General features: G+C 33.1%; 3 protein-coding genes across 4 annotated transcripts; 1 reads left to right on the forward strand and 2 right to left on the reverse strand.

Moving 5' to 3' along the window:
• The first annotated feature begins 1,313 nt into the window (after positions 1 to 1,313).
• LOC106769194 (alpha-aminoadipic semialdehyde synthase) lies at positions 1,314 to 11,999 on the forward strand. 2 transcript variants are annotated; one of them, XM_014654704.2, is made up of 26 exons: positions 1,314 to 1,453; positions 1,621 to 1,668; positions 1,789 to 2,039; positions 2,134 to 2,220; positions 2,431 to 2,560; positions 2,665 to 2,838; positions 2,966 to 3,048; positions 3,716 to 3,826; positions 4,722 to 4,797; positions 5,269 to 5,440; positions 6,141 to 6,237; positions 6,339 to 6,505; positions 6,644 to 6,701; positions 7,002 to 7,142; positions 7,634 to 7,981; positions 8,059 to 8,139; positions 8,317 to 8,382; positions 8,778 to 8,895; positions 9,341 to 9,470; positions 9,912 to 9,991; positions 10,076 to 10,234; positions 10,363 to 10,600; positions 10,676 to 10,784; positions 11,042 to 11,203; positions 11,281 to 11,350; positions 11,567 to 11,999. In XM_014654704.2, exons 3-26 carry the CDS (start codon positions 1,800 to 1,802, stop codon positions 11,617 to 11,619), a joined length of 3,150 nt encoding a protein of 1,049 aa, XP_014510190.1. In that variant the 5' UTR covers positions 1,314 to 1,453; positions 1,621 to 1,668; positions 1,789 to 1,799; the 3' UTR covers positions 11,620 to 11,999. The 2 variants fall into 2 exon arrangements, with proteins under 2 accessions (XP_014510190.1, XP_022639710.1); XM_022783989.1 differs by having other exon boundaries at positions 1,314 to 1,668.
• Positions 12,000 to 12,836: 837 nt separating this feature from the next.
• On the reverse strand, positions 12,837 to 17,001 carry LOC106769242. Its single transcript, XM_014654774.2, has 6 exons — positions 15,732 to 17,001; positions 14,918 to 15,015; positions 14,407 to 14,431; positions 13,748 to 13,868; positions 13,529 to 13,663; positions 12,837 to 13,405 (listed from the first exon to the last, which is right to left on the reverse strand). Exons 1-6 carry the CDS (start codon positions 16,252 to 16,254, stop codon positions 13,201 to 13,203), a joined length of 1,107 nt encoding a protein of 368 aa, XP_014510260.1. The 5' UTR covers positions 16,255 to 17,001; the 3' UTR covers positions 12,837 to 13,200.
• A 2,922-nt stretch (positions 17,002 to 19,923) lies between these two features.
• On the reverse strand, positions 19,924 to 21,755 carry LOC106767537 (glucan endo-1,3-beta-glucosidase 5). The gene is made up of 2 exons (XM_014652457.2): positions 21,331 to 21,755; positions 19,924 to 21,233 (listed from the first exon to the last, which is right to left on the reverse strand). The coding sequence occupies exons 1-2, from the start codon at positions 21,675 to 21,677 to the stop codon at positions 20,090 to 20,092; spliced, it is 1,491 nt and encodes a 496-aa protein (XP_014507943.1). The 5' UTR covers positions 21,678 to 21,755; the 3' UTR covers positions 19,924 to 20,089.
• Between the last annotated feature and the right edge of the window lie 29 nt (positions 21,756 to 21,784).

The following is a 21,784-nucleotide window of genomic DNA, read 5'->3' on the forward strand; positions in this document are numbered from 1 at the left end:
GTGTTTAATATTTATTAAAATGTTAATAATTTAATTTGAATAAATAATTTATGTCAAAGAAAAAGATAAATGAGTTGTTAAGAAAAAAAAAGTTTTATTAGTTGCTTTTTCTTGCCAAAGCAAGTTCCATTCTATCATTGTTGAGCCTTTTCCAAAGCCAATTATATTCAATGTTGAAATAAAATAAAAATATTGAAAAGAAAAGTAATGGGCAGAAATAAAGTATTGAAAACATAGGAATTATTTGTGGTAATATTTTATTAAAGTATCTGGAATTGTAGAAAAGGTTGTGAGGAAGAAGAAGAGAAAGATTCTGTGGAAAATAGAGTTATAATTAATTAATAATGAGCAAAAGGTATGTTGGTTAGATGCGACAGCCAAAGTGGTATATAAAAATATTTAAATTGGATTCGTATCCAAAGAAAGAAGTATAATGGAGTATGGCTATAATCACTTGATAAGACCCTTGTTTTTAAAATTCCAACCAAACAAAAAAACCTCATATATTTTTATGTTATCAATTATATATTGCATGTTGAAATTAAAACGTTCAATTATAACAACCTTAATTTCACTACTTACAAATGCAAATGCATTAATTAATATTACATCTTTCCTGAATTCCAACCATTTCTAATGTTAGTGTTTCCAAAAAAATCCCATCCCGCCATCTCATCATACATATTCCAGAAAAGAAAAGAAAAGAAAAAGAAAATGACAGCAGTTCAAATTAATATTGCTCACGTACTCCTCATATCACAACAATCAATTTCTGGTTGAACATTTAGTTAAACTACTTCATCGGTTTTCTTCTTCTCATCACTAAAATGTTCTTATCCATAGTTCTCCTCACGCCTTTAATCATTAAAATATTTACATAAATTCACGTACTTTCATTAAGATTCATTAGGTAAAAGTCTTTATATTTTTAATTATAAAGAAATTGATTTTATGAATATTTAGGAGGAAATTTATTTTAAAAATGTTGTTGCTTGTTTTATCAGTGTGCTATTTTATGAAATACACGTCAGGTGTTTATCCAGATCATGTTTTTCAACTTCAGTGAATGATTACGTTACGTATGGATGTATGTTTGGTAACACGTGGCGTCAGCATGGATCTCCAACCATTTCTATTTATTATTTTCCTTTGTCTGAGGAGTCACGGTCCCTCACGAGGTTAATATGAACATGTTATGCACATTGTTTGTTCTTTATTTGGGAATTTAGATAAGACCATGCTAATTTAGAATAAAAAAACAAACAGAAGATGACAACGTAGGAAAAGAGTAGGATCCACTTCCCATTCTTAAAATGTAGTATGTGCCTAACTCTGCTAGCGTAGGACACCTCCAATGTCGCAATTCAACCTTTTAAATGTCACCAGATTTGTTGTAACTTACAATATTGTTTTGCTGACATTACCTCAACCAAAGAAGGAACTTGACAACTTGGTACGTGTTTATTTTCGGTTCAAGTTCTCGTAATAGTTCAAAAACACCTTCAACTCAATCCACCTTTCATATTGATTTGGCAAATACAAACACAGACATCCTGTCAGAAATCACAACCACTTCTCTTATTGTTGTTTGTTCCTCATCTTTTCTCTTATTTAACTCAGTTTCAATCATAATCCATTGCAAAAACGTGTTCAACTGCTGATATTGGGGTAAGCTTTAATTATTTAGTTATTTATGAATATGATAAGGAAATTGATTAAAGCATGCGTTTCTTTTGAGTTATGTTGTGAATGGATGAAGAGTTCGGACCTTTGGGTGTGTTGAAACAGGTAAAAGGATCATGCTTGGGAACGGGGTTGTTGGGATATTGGCAGAATCTGTGAATAAATGGGAAAGAAGGGCACCTTTGACACCATCACACTGTGCTCGATTACTTCATGGTGGAACAGGTGTTTCTAGAATCATTGTGCAGCCTTCCACTAAGAGAATTCACCATGATGCTCTCTATGAAGAAGTTGGCGCTGAAATATCACAAGACCTGTCACAATGTGGTCTCATCCTTGGCATTAAGCAACCAAAGGTTCATATTTCTTTCTTTTTTAAATTATTATTTTCCTGCTAGAGTCTGTTCAGTTGATATGAGACTTGTAATCATGTACATGACTTTCTTGCAGCTGGAAATGATATTGCCAGATAGAGCTTATGCCTTCTTCTCCCATACCCATAAAGCACAGAAAGAGAACATGCCTTTGCTCGATAAGGTGGTTCAACTATTCAGTTTTTCTCTGTTGTTTTCTTCATTTTAAGTTTTACTCTTCTACATGCAACACAGATGAATTTCTGGCAGTGTATAGGAACCAAGAGTGTAATTCAACCTATAGAATTTATCATGTTTGAAGCATGGCTTCAATTTTTGTTGCGGTTTCCTGGCACTTCTAACTTGTTTTTGTTATTTTCCTCCACAAGCTCAGATTCTAGCCGAGAGGGCATCGTTATTTGACTATGAGTTAATTGTTGGGGACAATGGGAAAAGGTTACTTGCATTTGGGAAATTTGCTGGTAGAGTTGGAATGATTGATTTCTTGCGTGGGTTAGGACAGCGTAAGTTTCTAATTGTACCTGTTTTAGTTTATGGTATCCATGTTGAATGGCATTGTCTAGAGTTTGATTTCAAACTATGCATCTTATCTGTTTTTTTGTTCCAGGGTTTCTAAGTCTTGGATACTCAACACCTTTCTTGTCACTGGGATCATCTTACATGTACCCTTCCCTGGCTGCTGCTAAGGCTGCTGTGATTTCTGTTGGTGAAGAAATTGCTACACAGGGATTGCCATTGGGGATTTGTCCCCTGGTTTTTGTATTTACTGGTTCAGGAAACGGTATGGTGTTAGCAAAAATGATACATTATTTTTATGTCCCATCCTTTCTGAAATCCCATTTACGTTAGCACAATGAGTGTCGAAAAGTAAGGCTTATGCTAACTTTTGATTTCTTCCTTTCTTGTAGTTTGTTCTGGTGCAAAAGAGATATTTAGGCTCCTTCCTCATACATTCGTAGATCCATCTAGACTAAGTGACCTCCACAGAACGGTAATTTTCTGTTCAATTCTTGTTGCATTAGGGTGCTAAGAGTGTTTCTAGCTTCAGCTTGTGTTAGTTGTACTGCACTTGTGCTTGTCCTAGATTATCAACGTAAAGAAGCCATTAGTATGTCTGTTTCATATCATAGCATAATGATGATTCAGAGTTTTATCACTCAATTATAGAACCCTTTTTTCCTGTAACTTTGACAGTTTTCAATGCAGTACAAGATTAAGGTTCATTAAAATTTTAGATAATAAATAAGGTAAGTGCTTTGCTAAGTTGAGACAACATGGTTACAGGGTAACACATTTAAGTTTCTCATAATCAGGATGCATAATGTGACACCTGGAGAAGATGTATTTTCAAGTTTCTATTATTTTCTTTAGTCTGCAGTTACTATTGTGAAATTTCAAAAAAGTTAGGGTAGTGTAAAGAGATAAAGAATGCAAAACTTTGCTAGAAATTCATCGCAGTAATGATAGTATAAAAATAAAACAAGTGTATACAAAACATCTATTACAGTTATAAATAAGTGAAATTACAATGCGTTCAAGTTCAAATTTGATTAAAAAATAAATTGATAGAATCTTGAAATGTCAATAGCTGTTATTGTTGCTTTAGAGATGTCTAGCAAACGTCTTATACTTTGCTCTGAATATAATTTGTTTAACAGGACACAAATCAACCAAGGCACGCTTCAAAAAGAGCTTTCCAAGTTTATGGTTGTGTGGTGACTGCCCAAGACATGGTTGAACCCAAAGATCCCACAAAAGTGTTTGATAAAGTTAGTTGACCTTGATCTTGAGTTTTTGGATCTCATAATCTACTTTCCTGCTAAAATAGGTCTTTCATAAGTAGCAAAATAATTGACATGTTATTTGGAATCTGAAACCTGTTCTGACTCACATTATTCATATGAAGGGTTATTTCAACATAAGCAACAAAATAAAATATGAAGGGTTACTTTGGCATGGTTTTTCAGATATGGAAAAGATGAATACTTCAAATCTATGATAACCTTTAAATGATCTTAAAAACAACAATTTCCCATTTTATAGCAATGTAGCATGTGTGATTTGGAAGCCATTTCAGAAGGAATGTAAAAATTCAAAACCATCATGCTATTGCAGTGGAAAAGTAATTTTAAAAATTCCTCACTATTCTATAAAGTAAGAAGACATTAAGTCTAAGTTTTTTCATTTTACAAGAGCACAATTGAGGTGCTATGCACAATTGAGGTGCTATCAATTGTAAGTACTGCAATTAGCATTTCCCTTTGCATCCTTATGGATTGTTCATGACATTCTGACAAGAAAAATAAACTTTGGACATGATTTCTTGAAACTTGTGGAAGCACACTTAACTCTTCTCATTCAAACTCTCTTCTATTTTTCTATTGAATATTCTTTATTTTGTTGTTGGATATGCAATTGACCTTTGTTCAAGTTCAATGTACAATTTCTTTAGGTAAATCTGGTTTCATTGTAAATATATATTAGTAAGGGGAGATAAGGCCCATGTAATCATTATTAGATTAATATATACGAAATGGTCCATATTATGCATTAACATATGATGTTCAGCAAATGCTATTCTTCTTTCTCTATTTCTATTATTTTAATGTAACAATTTTTTTTATTATCTATAACTAATACACTAACATGATATAATAATTTCAGGCAGACTACTATGCACATCCTGAGCATTACAATCCCACTTTCCATGAAAAAGTAGCACCATATGCATCTGTTATTGGTAGGTCCCTTCGTACTTGTTTCCGAGTACTGATATTGGAGAAAATTATATGCTACAATTTAAATAAAAAGATTTGAAGTCTTTAAGATTTCTAGTTCCTGATATTTTGAAATTTTCTTTCTCATATATCAGAAAGAAATGCTAAACAAAACCTCCTCTTAAAATGCTTTTCATTGTTGAGGATGTATGTAGATAAAGTGGATTTTCAACAAGTCTTGACTTAGCTCACCACTCACCATATATTAACAACTCCTTTTCCGATACCCTGGCCTGAAATGTTTCTTGATACAATTAAATTTTACCTGGTATTTTTTGTTCTTCCATGAAGATATATCTAATTCACATGTTACGATATCATGAAGAATTTTAGTAGTTTTCAAGTTTCACCATATATTAGTAATTCTGATCTCATAAAATGTTTCTTTATAAACTGAGTTTTTTTTTATTAATACTCACATTTACTTGTCTTAGTCAATTGCATGTATTGGGAGAAAAGATTTCCTCAATTGTTGAGCTATAAGCAGATGCAAGACTTAATGAGCCAAGGGTGCCCCCTTGTGGGAATAGCAGACATTACATGCGATATAGGAGGCTCACTTGAGTTTGTTAACCATACTACCTCAATTGATTCACCCTTTTTCAGGTATAAAATGTAACTAGTCTGGGAAATTAATTTACTTTTAGTCTCATCTACACCACTCTAACACGAAATTTATCCTAGAAAGAGAGTTATGCTTCAGAGTTCATAATATCGGATTATTTCAAGCACTTTGCATTGATAACAAATGTTAAGAAATGTATATGGCCCAAGTTGATATTATGAATAGCATAATCTACTCTTCATGGTCATATATTCTGCTTAAAACAAGCTAGGAATAAATGAAAAAAAAAAGACACACAAATATAAGATTCTTTGTCAAAGTACCCTTTTCTGCTTCTGGTAATGCTTTGTTTGGAAGTTCAGACAAATGTACATGCTGCTGTTGTTCTACCTCTGTTAATCATAAAAGCTTGGATTTTATTTACCATGAGGCCTTAGCAAAATGCTTCATTATGCACAACACAGTATATCCCTACTTATGTCACAAAAAAAGCATAAAATATGTCTTTCTAGCTCCATATGTTGGTCCATATAAAAGAAAAAGGATAATCCCAATGAAGGATGAAATACCATATAGTACTTGATTGTGTGTTTTAGAAGCTATAAAAAATTGTAGTAGATGCTATGCTGAAATATTATCTTGGCTTACATTATCATATAACTTTCAGTTCAATCGCATATATTTACATTACATGACAGTTTTTTTTCCAAGTATGATGTAATCTGTAAACATTTTTGTTAGGTATGATCCGATAACAAATTCCTACCATGATGATATGGACGGCGATGGCGTGATATGTTTAGCTGTTGACATTCTTCCAACAGAATTTGCAAAGGAGGTAGGTTCCTTTTTATTTGCTAATTACTATGCTTCTATTCTATAAGAGAATAGTATTTTGGAATGGAGAATGTATCAAATATGCAATTTTATTATGGCTAGGCCTCTCAACATTTTGGAAACATACTTTCCCAATTTGTCGTGAATTTGGCTCTGGCTACGGACATTACAAATTTGCCTGCTCACTTAAAGAGAGCTTGCATTGCCCATAAAGGAGTTCTAACCTCCTTGTATGATTATATTCCACGCATGCGGCATTCTGATTCAGAGTACGTGTCTCCTCTATATTTCATTCTTTGTAATATCATTTTCGTCATTCATTTTGTTGAATCATGTGCCACTTTTTATAGTTTCTTGTTATTTTCCCACATATTATAACAGGGACATTCTGTCCTTTTGGTTTGCAGGGAAGCATCGGAAAACTCAGAAAACACCCTATCTAACAAAAGAAAGTACAATATTTCGGTGCGTTCTTCAGCTTCAAATATTTTATCTATTGTTGGAACCCTACATACTTACCTTAGCTTGTGTACAACCGTGCATGCTTTTGCATACCCTTGCACCTCCTACAAGAATTCAAGACATCTTTAATTTTACTCTAAAATGTTTTTGCACATACGAAGATATCAATGCATAAAACAAATAGAAATAAAGCTAAGAAACTAATTCTGCAACTAATGACACCTAAAACCAGGCTAAGTGCAACAAATCAATAATCCTATTAGTTGTTAGTTAATCTTCATTGAAATTACTGAACATTGGCAGGTATCTCTGAGTGGTCACTTATTTGATCAATTTCTGATAAACGAGGCCTTAGATATTATTGAAGCTGCAGGAGGCTCCTTCCACTTAGTCAACTGCCATGTGGGTCAGAGTGTTAAGGCTGTATCGTTCTCTGAACTTGAAGTAAGTAGTCCTGTATTTCGAACTGAAATATTATCTCCCTTTTGAAAATGTTGTTTCTCTTCATTTTGATGTATAATAGTATAAAACTAAATAATTCAATTTCTTTTCTCTAAGACTTGTTAAATATGGTTACAAACACTTTATTTGTAATGATGGGATGTCTTTCATTGTTCAACTTAAGGTAATGATGATTTTCTCAACAGGAAGGGTACCAGATCCTAAGTAATTCACTATAAGAAAGGATAGTTTTCCCACTCATCATACCTTGTTTCACATTCTGGAGAACATTGTAACTTGTCTTGTGTTAGATGTTTCAACCCCATTTTGAGGGGTGTCAATTCTTTTTAATGTCAGGTCTAGCTGTATGTCCTTGTGTGCAATGTTTTCTATCATTTTTTTTTGTTGAAATTACATTTTAAACTATGACTTTTGCGCCAACCTAGTAAATTTACAACAATGAATGAGGTTTTGACATTTTGGGTTCTGAATAGGTTGGTGCAGATGATAGGGCTGTTCTGGATCAAATAATTGATTCTTTAACTGCTATTGCTAAACGAACTGAAAATGATAGATTTTCAAATCAAGATTCCAGTAAAATTTCTCTTACGCTTGGTAAAGTAGAAGAGAATGGCACAGTGAAGGAGTTGGGTTCCAAAAGGAAGGCTGAGGTTTTAATTCTTGGTGCTGGTCGGGTTTGTCAACCAGCTGCTGTAATGCTATCCTCATTTGGAAGGCCATCATCGAGTGAATGGTATAAAGCATTGTTGGAAGATGATTTTGAATGCCAAACTGAGGTAGAAGTCATTGTGGGATCTCTGTACCTGAAGGATGCAGAGCAGGTATTTTGATTGATATTTTGCTTTCACATAACTATTTCTTGATTTCTCCTAGATTTGACATTAGAATATCAATTCAGATAGTTGAGGGCATTCCAAATGTAACCGGAATCCAGCTTGATGTGATGGATCAAGAGGGTTTGTGTAAATACATATCACAGGTGCGTTTGTCTCTTGCCAACTAAATTTTGCGTATATCTTAATTAACCAATAAATTTAATTAAAATTTTGAATTTTCCACCTTGAACATCATTCAATGTGATCTATGTTGTGTTCTTATGGCCTTGATAGCTTTAGCAGCCTTATCTTTAACATTTTGTTTTATTTTCTTTCTGCAGGTTGACGTTGTTATAAGTCTGCTGCCCCCTAGTTGTCACATTATCGTAGCAAATGCTTGCATTGAGGTGCTTCACATTATTTTATGTCGTAGTTTAACATTGTATTCAGAAAAAATAAAATAAAATGGCAAGATTTTGGACAAAGCATATCTAGGATAAATCATAGGTCAAGACTGCAACAATGTTGAAAGTAATGAATTTGTGATGAGGGTTGAAGTCAATTCTTGAATTAATACACAAATCAAGTTAAAGATCGGTCAACTGTGGGTAAAAGTAAAAGTGGTCATGAAAGTATAGGAACTTACTGATCCTTTGTAAACAATGCTTTCTTTAATTCCTGATTCTCAAAAATAACTTCTATGCCAATTTGTTTTTTGGTAAGAATTGTAGGTCAGTATTGGTTCTTTTTAACTATTCTTTCTTTGTTCTGGATTTAGTAAAGAATCTGTTCCTTAATGCAGCTGAAAAAACATCTTGTCACTGCTAGCTATGTTGATAGCTCCTTGTCAATGCTAGATGATAAGGCTAAAGAGGCTGGTATAACAATTCTTGGAGAGATGGGGTTGGACCCAGGGATTGGTAAGACTTATTCTGATAATTATTGATTGTTTCTGGGACTTTTGCAACATAACATAGTTCATTGTAATAGTGCATCTGGTTTTCGTACTTGGTATAAAATTAGTTTTTGAGTTATTGGTCTCACTTCTCAGATATTCTCTTGAAATTTGTGCTCTCGGCTTTTCACCATTTTACGTATTGCTTATGGTTATTTCCAGAATGGATGGATGACTGGAATTTCTTTGAGATTAATAGACATCCACTATAAGTGTAAAAGTATTTACATTGTTGACTAATCACAATATTATCAAAACATTTATTATAGGACAGTTTGTGATTAGGGGAAACCCTTCAGACACACTTATTTACTTCTTTTTATCGCAAAACATTGGCTGAAACCAGTGTATGAAAATTTTAGAAGCTTCACCTATTTCCAACTAAAATGGGTATTTGTTTGATGAACTAGATCATATGATGGCAATGAAGATGATCAACCAAGCTCATGCACGGAAGGGTAAAGTAAAGTCTTTCACTTCTTATTGCGGTGGACTTCCATCACCTGAAGCTGCTAACAATCCATTAGGATATAAATTCAGGTACTTCTCGGAATGTCTTTTGTCAAACTCAAGAGTAAGCACGCTGATTAGTGTATTTGTGATTGGAAATGGTATGGTTTAGGCCAAAATTACAGTACAAGACATAGGCAGCAGAGAGTTTCCCTCTAACATGAGTCTTCTCTTTTTTGCATCCAACATTAGTAAAACTACCCAGTGAATGATCCCAAGAGATCACACAACAAAATATTTTGACTTGGAATCAATGTTTGTATGAACTATATCACATGAACGTTTTTTGGGACAAATGTCCGTATGGATGTTAGCATAAGTTTCCAAAGCTCTGCTTTTAAACTATGTTTGTAGTATTTCATCTTGCTACCCTTTAACTGTGGTAGGTCATTGTCATTTTCATTATTCAGTTATTATTTTTTTTTTTTATGACTGTATTTAGAAGAACTCATTGGTTATCCATTATTTCAGTTGGAATCCTGCAGGGGCCATCCGAGCTGGGCGCAATCCTGCCACCTACAAATGGGCTGGTGAAACTGTACATATTGACGGTAAGCTTTTAATCATTTGGATTATGTACTGCATGTATGATTTTGAAGGTGACTTCATTTTTTCCACTCTTGGTTTCTGAACAGGGAACGATCTTTATGATTCAGCAACAAGACTACGGCTCCCAGAACTTCCTGCTTTTTCTTTGGAATGTCTCCCAAATCGTAATTCACTACTTTATGGGGATTTATATGGAATAGCTTCTGAAGCATCAACCGTTTTCCGTGGAACCCTCCGCTACGAAGGCACGATCTACAACTGTTTCTCTTACTTTTCAGGCTAATATTTCGCAGCAGTCGATACCTTTGTGTGTTTGTACATTTATGGTTTGTTAGATCTTTCTGAAACTTACTGGTAGTAACTTGGTATGCAGGATTTAGTGAGATCATGGGAACACTGTCTAGGATTGGGTTATTTAACGATGAAGTTCATTCGTTGCTAACGGATGAACAGAGACCAACTTTCAGAGAATTCTTATTTGAACTTCTGAAAGTTGTTAATGCAGATCTAGATGGACCAATAATAGGAGAGAATGACATCATAGAACGAATATCGACACAAGGGCATTGCAAAGATTCAAGAACTGCAAAGAAGACAGCAAAGACAATCATGTATACCCTTTACCCTCCTCTTGTAATTTCATTTGGAAAATTGTTGTCTTAACCTCACTGTATTTTTTCATATAGATTCTTGGGACTTCTTGAGCAAACAGAAATCCCTGCTTTCTGCAAAAGTGCTTTTGATGTTGCTCGTTTCCGCATGGAGGAGAGGTTATCATACACTAGCCAAGAAAAGGTATGTTTCTGTTATAAACAAATGCTAGCAGCACAATTTTTCTTTAATACACTTTTCTCTATTGATTGAAATTTATTAAAAATCACAAATGCTGGAACAACAAAAAAATGACTGCTTAATGTAATTTCTTCCAAAATCCAGCAAAACATGGTATTTCCATCCGCATATCACATTACATACTGCTAAAGTAACTTATTTACTTAATAAAGCCTACATTTAGTATCAGTACCTTAAACTTTTACTTGGTTTGTAAGCAGGACATGGTGCTTTTGCACCATGAAGTGGAAATAGAATACCCAGATAGCCAAAAGACAGAGAAACATAGAGCTACTTTACTTGAATTTGGGAAGACTGTCAATGGAAACACCACAACTGCCATGGCTCTTACTGTTGGTATTCCAGCTGCTGTTGGAGCTCTGGTACTTTCCATCCCTTTCTATTCTTGTGCTGTATTCCAAGCAAAAGCTGTTAGTGAATTATATTTTCTTTTTTGCAGCTCTTATTGACAAACAAAATTCAGACAAGAGGAGTTTTGAGGCCAATAGAACCTGAAGTATACACTCCAGGTGAACCATGATACCTTGGTTTTGTTGTTCATTTGTTAATCTAGTTTATCTGGCTTGCATAATCAGCATACTTGGCAGTCACATGGTCATAGAATTGCAGAAAGTTGCGTAATTTGAATTTTAGGAAAGTTTCTTTGCGTCAGATGAATATTCTGTCATTGATTATTGCTAAAATGATGCATATGTTGAAGAAGTTTTATACTGTGGACTTTGCAGCACTGGATATTATAGAAGCTTATGGCATAAAGTTGATTGAAGAGACGGAGTAATTTGCATATCTAAAGAGGTATATATCAGTGTCTACCGTGCAATGTTGGATGCGAATAAGATATATATCAGTGTCAGAAATGCAGCAGATCGTAGCATCTCAGCTAAAAGCACTTCTACAGAAGCTGATACCAATTTCAATTGCAGCACTCCATTCTACCAATCCTGAAGTATGATTCTAGAATAAATGTTAGTAGGTGTCAACGGAACTATATTATTAATATATTAATTTAATTATGTTTTTAATTTCCAGAACTATATTATTATAAATTCTCTCTCCAAGCTTTAACAATTTGTTGAGATAAATGACGGGTGTCATGTGAGCAATTACGTGGAATTTAGCCACACAATTGCATTGTTAAAATATTATTTTATTCTTTCAGTATCTAAATTTAAAATTCAATTTTTTGGTTCCTTATATTTAAAATTATTTTTAGGCTCCAAATTTAAAACAATCTAGTCTCCTTATTTTGAAAGTAGTTTATTCTAGTTGTCACAATGGATGTTTAAAAGCCTACTAACATATGTAACAGTGTATTTTCTGATAATCTTAAATTTCTAAAATTTAGATTAACGAGTAATGTTCTAAAATATATTTTATAGTAGTTTTAAAATCCACCAAATAGAATAAAACAAAAAAGCTCTTGCAATTGATTTTTCTTTCATTATTTTAGTATATTTAAAAATCCAAGTTGCTTAAATATTAAGATTAAGGTTATTTATATATACATTTTCTCTTAATTCATCAAGTAATGATGGCAGTGATTTTGAAGTTGCAACATCCACTTTCATCTCATTTCTCTATCTTTTGTTGTATTAAATAATCATTTTTATTTAATTTTTCAATTGATTGTCGTTTTCTTTTATTTTCGTATTCCTAATCACACAGGTTAGGTAAGATTTACGTCGTGTTTTCTAGGGTTTAAATCAAGTTATGGCTGAAGTGTGCATACACTATGTTTGATTTTGATTGTATTTTTATGGTTTAAAGTTAACACAACTTATTTTAAAATATTATTCACTAATCTAAATTTTGAGATTTTAAGAATGACAAATTTATTTATAAAACTACTTGAAAACACATTATTAGTATATTAACCAACTTTTAAATAACATAACTACAGAAAATTATAATATAAATTACTTATAAATTTGAGTGACCTTTAAAAAAAAACAAAGGAATTAAAAATTCAGTTTTAAATTTAAAAGAATAATCAAATGATTAAAACCCCTGAGGTTTTGCACTTGTATTTCATGTATAATCATTGTTCAATACCAGAGATCATACAATTTGATAGTTAAGATTAAATGTAGGATCGCATAAGAAAAATTATCTAGATTTCCCTCCAACATTGATAGAGGGTCTAAACCAATCTTAGCCTGGTAAATTCCACCAAAATGAACAACTTCCTATTCCAATCTTCATTCAAGTTGCTCAAAATGGAAAAATCCTATTACTATCTCTAGGTGGTCTTCTTGCAGCCACGTCTTCAATTATATATATAACATGTTTCTAACAAAAAGTCCAGAACTTAATGTAGAAAGGGTGATTTTCCAGAAATTCTTGTGATAGGATTTAAAGTCTAAGAGGCAATCAATGACATTAATTGTTGTTCGACTTCTTCCCAATTCTTTACTTTGGTCACCAGAGGGTGTTCTTCCGTAGACTCGCTCTTGCACCAAGGATATGAATTTTCATAATCAAAAAGCAGGACTCTAATTCCAACATTAGCACACTCTATGGCATATCGAGGGTTATCATCGATAAGAACCTTGGCATTTAAGGACCTGCCAATGCAAATCTATCACTAAACAGACATTTCAAATCACATATTTTTGTGTTTGGACATGAACTAGATTTAATGCTGAGAAAGAAAGTAGAAAATAATCAAATAGAATTAAGGGACTTACCTACAAATTTCTGACTTTGGTCTTGACACGCCATCAAGAGCAAAGTGGTTACCAAAGTGAATCTCATGGAACAGTCCAGGAAAATTCTTCTCTATCCACTCGATTGTGTGATCCTTAATTGCATTCTGCCGTGAACTGATCATATGACAATAGCTGTAGTTAGTCAATGCTGCCAAGATTCCTTTACAGTGTGAAAAAATATTCAATATAAAAGCATACGTTACAACTGATAGGCTACAAAATCTTGATAACTTCTGAAGAGCCGTATGAGCACCTGGAAGAGGGTGGATCCCTGACTTGAAATATGGTGTCTTAAAAAATTCATGTACACGGATGTCAGCTGCAGAACAAAAAATTATTTTCAACCACTCCATTGGTCATCGGGAAGGTTAAAAGAGGAGTTAAAAGAATTCATTAGATTTCTATATCAGAAACATGGTAAAAATATTGAACAGCTTGCTTTCGCTTAGTTGCCAAAATATCTGAAATACTTTTTTACTTCCAAAAAAAGTTGGAAGGTTGGTTGGTTGCCCATAGCATGGTACCCCATGAAAATACATGGCAAAAACATTTGGCCTCACCATTAAAATCCAGTTTAAGTTGTTCAATGACTACACATTAAGCTTGCTCCTCAATAATAAGCTAATCAGGAAAGAAAACAATCAGAATTTGATGCATTTAGTAACTAGATTTACAGGGAATGCAAACTCAAGAAAGATCACCTGGATTTCAAAACAAGAGATACTTCAATCCACGTGTTTGATGAAAATCAAATGAGAATAAAATGGTTTAGGTTCAAAATATTTTCAAAATAAATGGAATAGCAAAACCATTCACATAATGAGAAGTGAAAATATGACAGATACACGGTTAGTTACCTTCATCACGTGAACAATTCCATATCTGCAACAGAAATGAAGGGTGCATATCAGACTCCACAAACAGACAAATTTCCAGCAATACAATGGGCTAAAGAGATTGCAAGAAGTGTCTATAATTATTATCAATGATGCTCCATCTCATTATGAAAAGGGAGCCCCCTACCCATAATATATTGATAAAATAAAGAAGAAACTAAAACAAATTGTGATTTTCTGAAGTCCCAAGCTAACAGACCAATCATTTTGATGTATATAACATTACATTCCAAAGTATTAACAGCAAACAAAACCAATGCAACACAAATACGCCAAATCTAAATAATTGGCAGTCACTTCTAATGCTACATAATCATATAAAAGATTGATGAATGGGGGTATAAAGGAGCCTCTGAAAGAACATTCAAGTTGTTGTAACTTAATATTATTGATATTTAATTCCAACAAAAAAATTGGTAAATTTCCATTACTTGTCATCAAAATATATAATTACTGAAGCAGCCACTAGTACCTTACAAAACTCGTACACATGATATTCGGAAACTGAATAATTTGATGAATATCGATCTGCAATGAACTTGTTGAGAGCTGAAACGAAGTTTCCTAATACTGTTTATATGGGGTAAACATCAGAACACAAGTGGATAATCCAAGAATAAAAATACATATTAGTCAATCTACAATGGATTCTATTTAAAAGAGAATATCTATAATTTTAGGCAAGCCATCGCACTCCAAACTGTTGCATATTAAAAGAGATCATTACACAGCCTAAAAAAGGGGGTTAATGTATTAATCAATGACAAAAGAATCTTCCTTCCTTATCTCCTATCATAGAATCTCTGGTCACTGCACAATTCAAACAGTTTCCAACAAGTTAATGAGTTCTATTTAACAAATTGAGACAATAATTTCCTTATATTTTATTTTATCTCAATCGCATGGCGAAAAAGAATGCTCAAACCCACATATTGAACAAGTTAGATTCAAGCAAATACACATGTGATATGGGTGAAGCTTTGAACAATTCAAGATATAATCTGACCAGTTCATTCACCTGCAGAGGGGACTTTGACTTTTATTTCTTCAATTATATGTTTATGTTTGAAACAAATTAAAAAAAAAAAAAAAAAACACAGAGGAAATGAAATCCAGTAAAGCAATACTCCTTACATTTTTAAAGGATTGGAACATAGTCAAGATTCTGCACTAAGTCTACTTAATTCATAAGAATAAGTTAAATGACACAACATATAAAACTCTAAGTAAGAAACACCATAATATAATAAAAAGAGTGCCACAAGCATGCGCACTTATATACATACCCTCATCAACATCAACGGCAACAACAAGTTTCTGGGACAATCGGTGATCATTGAAACAAGGAGGTTTAGCAGGACTTCCATTTATAGATCCGTCATCAATCTTAACCAAAGTAGCATCAGATTCATCACTCTTAACAGAATTCCTTTTCTCCAAATCAGCCAACATCGGCTGGCGACGATTCGATGCAAAGCCACGGGACCTTGCCTTAGCCCTCACAAAGATCCTATCACCATTACCACTACAACTACCACTACTATCAAAGCCACAACCTCTACGACCAAAACCAATGCTTCTTCTAACCCCAAAAACATTTGCATAAACAAGTTTATGGAGAAGTGGGAAAGACAGATAGCAGCCACGATCAGAAGAAGAGATAGAAGGGTACTGCGAAAAGGCCCTGCTCAAGTGGGAGCAAGGATCGAAACCTACTAAATAAGCCATGAGATTGTTATGGTGAGGGTGATGCCGAGCTTGCTGATACAAGAACCGCACAGGGCCTTCACAGTTCTTTAATCTAAACATAATAACACCAGAATCTTGCTATGATATTCTAGCATCACCATGAAAAGAAAAATAAAGAAAATATTAAACGGATAAATCTCAAAGCTAAAAAGAAAATATTCCCTCCAAAAAAGAATCGATCCCAGTACTTATTGAATTGAACACTGCGACCACCAAGAACCGATCTTTTCGCGGTCAGATTGTTTTGGAGTCAAAAGAGTATCCTCCAAACACAACCGATATAAACCCTAGAAACGGGAGTGTGAAACCTTAGGCAATCATTCCCAATTACCCAGAAAATGGCAATGTTCGATAACCATATGATGCGTGAAAAGATCAAATCTTACAATGCCCCGGATCCAATAAACAAACACCCAGATGAAGAAACTTCGATGGGACTAAATATACAGGAACAAAATGAAGAACCTTTGCATATGGGTGATTTTATTACTTCTGATCTCTCAGTGTTGTTTAAGAATTATTCAGATTCAAAACTGTGGTTTTGTACGTTAGAATGAAGCATTGGACATGCAGAAACAGATAAAACATGCATCGAATCTAAGACTCTGCAATAGATTGATTTTTGGATGATAGAAAGGAAAATTTAAAGGAAAAGCTGAATAATGGAGGAAAGTTAATTGTGGTTAACACGGAAATTTGGGCATCATTTTCGATTCTTCTCTCGTCTCCTTCTTTTCGTACAACAAAATCGGGATGCTGTTAGCCATCTTCACTCTTTATTTTCTACCAACTTTTTATTTAGATTAATTTTTTTGAAAAAGTTTGTTTTGTTCACATTTTCTATGTTTTGGGCTCTCTTTATTGTGGTGCAAGTTGTTTGGGCCATCCAAGTCGGTGGGGTCCATGATGCACCTACCAAATTACACTCATCATTGTGTTCTGATGCCACTATGTTTTATTTCCTTAAATCATTTTTTTTTTCACTCACATATCTGTTTATTTTGTTTATGGCTTTTAATAATTTTTTACGAATTTTTATTTTTTGTTTATGGCTCTAAGAATTCTTCATCTTCTTTCATTTTACTAAAAAAGAAAACTCAATTTTGTTACACTTGTATTTCATTTGTTTGTTATAGTTTCATCCTCTTTATAATTGACGTGGATCTTCAAATATTTACAGAAAAAAAATTAAAAAAGTAGTGAGAACAAAAATTTAAAATATAAAAATATTTTTAAAATAAAAAAGAAAATGATACAATTCAAATTTAGAAAAAAAATTTGTGAAAGATTATTTTTTCGGATTTCAAGTTATATATGTTTCTCTCGTTTTAAATGTGGAGAAAATATGATCTCTATTTTGTACAAATACTCTCTACTCACAAATCGATATTTATAGTAAATTTATTAAATTTATAAATTCTTAGTATTATTAAAATAATTGAATTAAATTCTTACTTTTAAAACTCGATCTATAACTTATCATAATATCTCAGTAAAGTATTTCCAATCAAAATATATGTTACTTTTATTCAATTACTATTTGATATTCTAATTTAAAATTTATGTCAACATAACTTATTTTTTAAATATTTAATATTAAATAAATAACATTATTTTAATATTAAATATTTTATAATATTATATTTTTTTATTATCAATTTTTATAAAAATTAATTAGTTGAAATAGTAAAAAAATATTAATGAGAAAAATTCTCTAAAATCAAATATAGGATTAAACGACTTTTTACTTTATAAATATTGAAATGGAATGATATATTGGTAGAGTTATCAAAACGGGTAACTCGACTCGACCCAGTCCGATTCACTATAGGTTGGTAACTTAGTGAGCCAATCCAACTAAGTTTACTTATTAGCGAGCTGAAAAAATTCGAACCCGGCCCAACCCACCACGGGTTGATGGGTTAAGTGGTTTGGCTCACTGACTCATTTAAGGGTGTTGCTCCCTCCACCTCCCCAAGTGGGTCTTGCACCTCCCCACTATTTTAATTTATTTCAAAAATATTCTACACATTTTCACTATTTTTTTTATTATAAAAGTATCTTACACCTCCCCACTATCCTCAACCATCTTTCCCTTTCTCTCTCGCATGATTCAAATTTGAATTTATGATATACTACAAAATATAAAATTACCATTTCCATTTTATAAAATTAAAAGTTAGATGCAAATACAAAATAATAAACATAATAATATTAATAGTAAATAATGATATATTATTATTATTATTATATACTAACTTTATAATAAAGAAATAATTAAATAAATTCTAAATCTTTAACAAATAACTTTTTTTTATATTTTAAATAATTAATAATATTTTTATATTATTTATCTAATAAATTAAATATTTTATTCAAGTTATTTGAGTCAAACATGTCGGTGAGTTAAAACATAATATAATGTTAAAAATTATAGATATTATTTGTAAAAAAAAACACACACATATATAAACATTTTTCTAGAAATTTAGAACAAAATTTTACCATTTATTAAGTAATTTGAAAAGAAAAAATATATTAAAACAGCAAAACTAAGATTAAATCAAACTTATTTAAAAAAATATATCACAAGTTCAAATTTGAGTCATATAAATGCTTCATTAATGAGTCATGTAAATGCTCCATTACTGTAGAGAGGGAAAGAGAAAGATTGTTAAGGATAATGGAGAGGTGTAGGGTATTTTTGGAATAAAAGAAAATAGTGGGGAGATGTAGAATATTTTTAAAATAAATTAAAATAGTGGGGAGGTGCAGGTGCGGAGGTGGAAGGAGCAACACCCCTCATTTAATTATAAGTTTTTTGTAAATAAAAAATTATAATTTTTTTAATTCAAAATATAAATAAACGTCACACTAAAATGATGTTAAACTCAAAAAAAAAATTCAACATAAATAAAAATAAGTATCATACAATCCAAGTGTAATGCAAAAACATGTACAAAAGGCGAATAAATAAGTTTTTAAAATTGATAATTTCTGTGTCACTTGTCTATTTATAATATTAAAGTCTTGAATAAATAAATGTATAATATTTTTCTCTCTTGAAATATGTTCTTTCTCATCATCATCTATAATATAAAGAAAAAATGCTAACTAGTAATATTGAAGCATAAAATAATAAATAATTAAATTAAATTAAGTGGGTTGACGAACCAAACCGACTCACCACGGATTTAACCGGTGAACACTCAAACCCTTGGTCAACCAAGTTAGCTCACGGGTTATAACTCATTTTGACAGCACTGAAACTCATTGATAATATAATAAATTGAGTATATACTCACAAAAAAGTTAATTGAGAATAATTAATTTTATCTACCCCAAATCTTAAAATTGTAACGGTTTAAAACTGAATTGGGAAGTTTGACCATCGTAACTGATTGTAATGAACAAAACCAAAGGTTATATAAACTTTTGATAGGTAAATTTGGTTCAGTTAACATGTTATTGTTGACTATATGCACTAACATGCATGCAAATATCACACAAGTATATGCTAGATATTTATTAAACATTAGATATTAAAACTAATGACAACAATTGGAAAAATGAAACAACTTTGGAGATTTCGAAATCTTAAGCATCGGAAAAGCTATTATCTAACACTGAATTCTGAACTTGTTTTACAGATTAAGTTGCAGAATGGAAATATCCAGACTGAAAAAACTGCGATAGTAACAGGTTGTTCGGGGAATAAAAATTGGTTCAACTTGAAGAACGAGATCAATTTTATTCATTCATTGATCATGTACAAGAGTGAAAATCTACTCGAAAGTGATATAATATACAGAGACAGAGGAAAATAATTAAATGAATAAAGAAAAAAATTGGTGGCGTGGAGTTGTGAATCTCTGCAGAAGAGCAATGAAAAAACCTATACACGAAGCAACAACAACATAGTGAAAATGAAGCTTGACAGGAGCATGATCATTGAGTTGAGTTTAATTTTTGGTGCATCGGAAGGAGTAGTGGACTTCTTTTCATGCTTGCCCAGATCGATCATGATCTTGAACTGGCAAGAACTCTGAGGGGGTGAAGGGTTGATGTTAGTGATGACAGAGAGACCATTGAAATTGCATGAACCTTTGCGTTGATCCATGGTCTGATAGTACATGTTGAAAGCATATGAAGCATTGCCTCTTATGTCTAATCCACTGCAAGATCCTCCGGGAGAGAGAGGTGTGCAATCAGCATATGTGCATGCTTTGCTCATGCTTTCAGAAAAAGCAGTAGGGTCTTGAACATTTGCTTGAGTTGACATGACGCACCATTGTTTTGGCAAATACCTGACCCCTCTTGCAGCAACTAGCTGTTTTCCGCCACCAAGATTTAAGGGGTATTTGATGGAACCATCAAAGTTGAAGACACCCCAGTGCCTCTCAAAAGGGCCAGGCTCAATGCTCTTGGCATCCTCATCTATGAATCCAAACAAGTAGATATCAGGTGGGGTTGGCCTTTTGGGACTTCCTTGCCTTTTCACAATGCGATCGATTAGGCCTTGGTTGAACCTTTGAGCATTCTTTATGTTGGCATTGGCTGTTCCATCTGTTGGCCACCCAACCTCTCCAATTATGACAGGCATTTGGCCAAAACCATTCTTCTCAAGTGCTGTGATGAGTGTGTCATAGTTTGCATCAAACACATTGGTGTAAGTTATGGAGCCATCAACCACAGGGGCAGCTGAGCCATCAAAGAACGCAAACTCTTTTGGGAAGTGAGGATCAGCATCAAGGCTGAGGAATGGGTAGATGTTGAAGGTTAGAGGGCCACCATTTTGGCTCAGGAACTTTATTATGGAGATCATTTGGTCATGAATATCAGGCCTGAAGTTTCCCCCTGATGGAAGACCACTGTCACTTTGATACACATCTGCGTTTAAAGGGGTCGTCACCTTCACTTGCCTGCCTAATCCTGCTTTTATAAGGGCTGCTTGAATGTTCTGGATTGCTGGAAAAGTTGAATTCACAAACCGACCATTGTATGTTTTCAGAAATGCTTCATTTCCCACAGCAACATACCTAGGAATAATTTTTCAAACACTTGTTAAACATGCCGTGAAAAGTTTAAGAGAAGAGAAAAAAGCATTGAAAGAAAGAGGTGGTGTAGTTGTATAACCTTATATCAACCCCATTTTTGGATATGTAGTTGGATACGTTTTGGTTGACCCATGCAATGGCAGCATCGACACTGCCAGCAAGGGTAGCTAAGAGGTCGTTTGGTATGCCAACCATTACTTGAATGCCAGAATTTCCAAGAGCCTTCAATGCAGCAGGATCAGCCTCAAATAGCTTAACTTGCTTGAATCCATTGTCTCTCATAAGTTTCACAGTTATTTGAGGTGGAAGAGGATGTGTTAAACGCGTTCCCCAGTTGCAAGCAAAGCCATGAACACCCATTGCCAAACCTTGGCTTAGAATGCATAGTGCTAACAAAAAACACGTACTAAAATGTTTGAATCCCATGCTACCTATGCTTTTCTGAGTATCCTTTGTCCCAACACTCACCTATATGAAGATGATTATTCTGAGTAGAATGGAATATATTAAACAAAGTGGAGAGAAAATGATGT

The sequence above is a fragment of the Vigna radiata genome, chromosome 7, assembly GCF_000741045.1.
Source record: "Vigna radiata var. radiata cultivar VC1973A chromosome 7, Vradiata_ver6, whole genome shotgun sequence".
Lineage (NCBI taxonomy): Eukaryota > Viridiplantae > Streptophyta > Magnoliopsida > Fabales > Fabaceae > Vigna > Vigna radiata.

Excerpts from the sequence above, each read along its gene's own strand:
- LOC106767537 (XM_014652457.2), bottom strand. The coding sequence starts at position 21,677 with ATGGGATTCAAACATTTTAGTACGTGTTTTTTGTTAGCACTATGCATT. Across the intron at positions 21,234-21,330 it reads AAAAATGGGGTTGATATAAG|GTATGTTGCTGTGGGAAATG; the intron begins GTTATACAACTA and ends AATTATTCCTAG.
- LOC106769242 (XM_014654774.2), bottom strand. The coding sequence starts at position 16,254 with ATGTTTAGATTAAAGAACTGTGAAGGCCCTGTGCGGTTCTTGTATCAG. Across the intron at positions 13,664-13,747 it reads TGTAGCCTATCAGTTGTAAC|TTCACGGCAGAATGCAATTA; the intron begins GTATGCTTTTAT and ends TCATATGATCAG. Across the intron at positions 13,406-13,528 it reads CCAAAGTCAGAAATTTGTAG|GTCCTTAAATGCCAAGGTTC; the intron begins GTAAGTCCCTTA and ends TTGCATTGGCAG.
- LOC106769194 (XM_022783989.1), top strand. The coding sequence starts at position 1,800 with ATGCTTGGGAACGGGGTTGTTGGGATATTGGCAGAATCTGTGAATAAA. Across the intron at positions 8,140-8,316 it reads TGTGTAAATACATATCACAG|GTTGACGTTGTTATAAGTCT; the intron begins GTGCGTTTGTCT and ends TTCTTTCTGCAG. Across the intron at positions 8,896-9,340 it reads GGGGTTGGACCCAGGGATTG|ATCATATGATGGCAATGAAG; the intron begins GTAAGACTTATT and ends TTGATGAACTAG.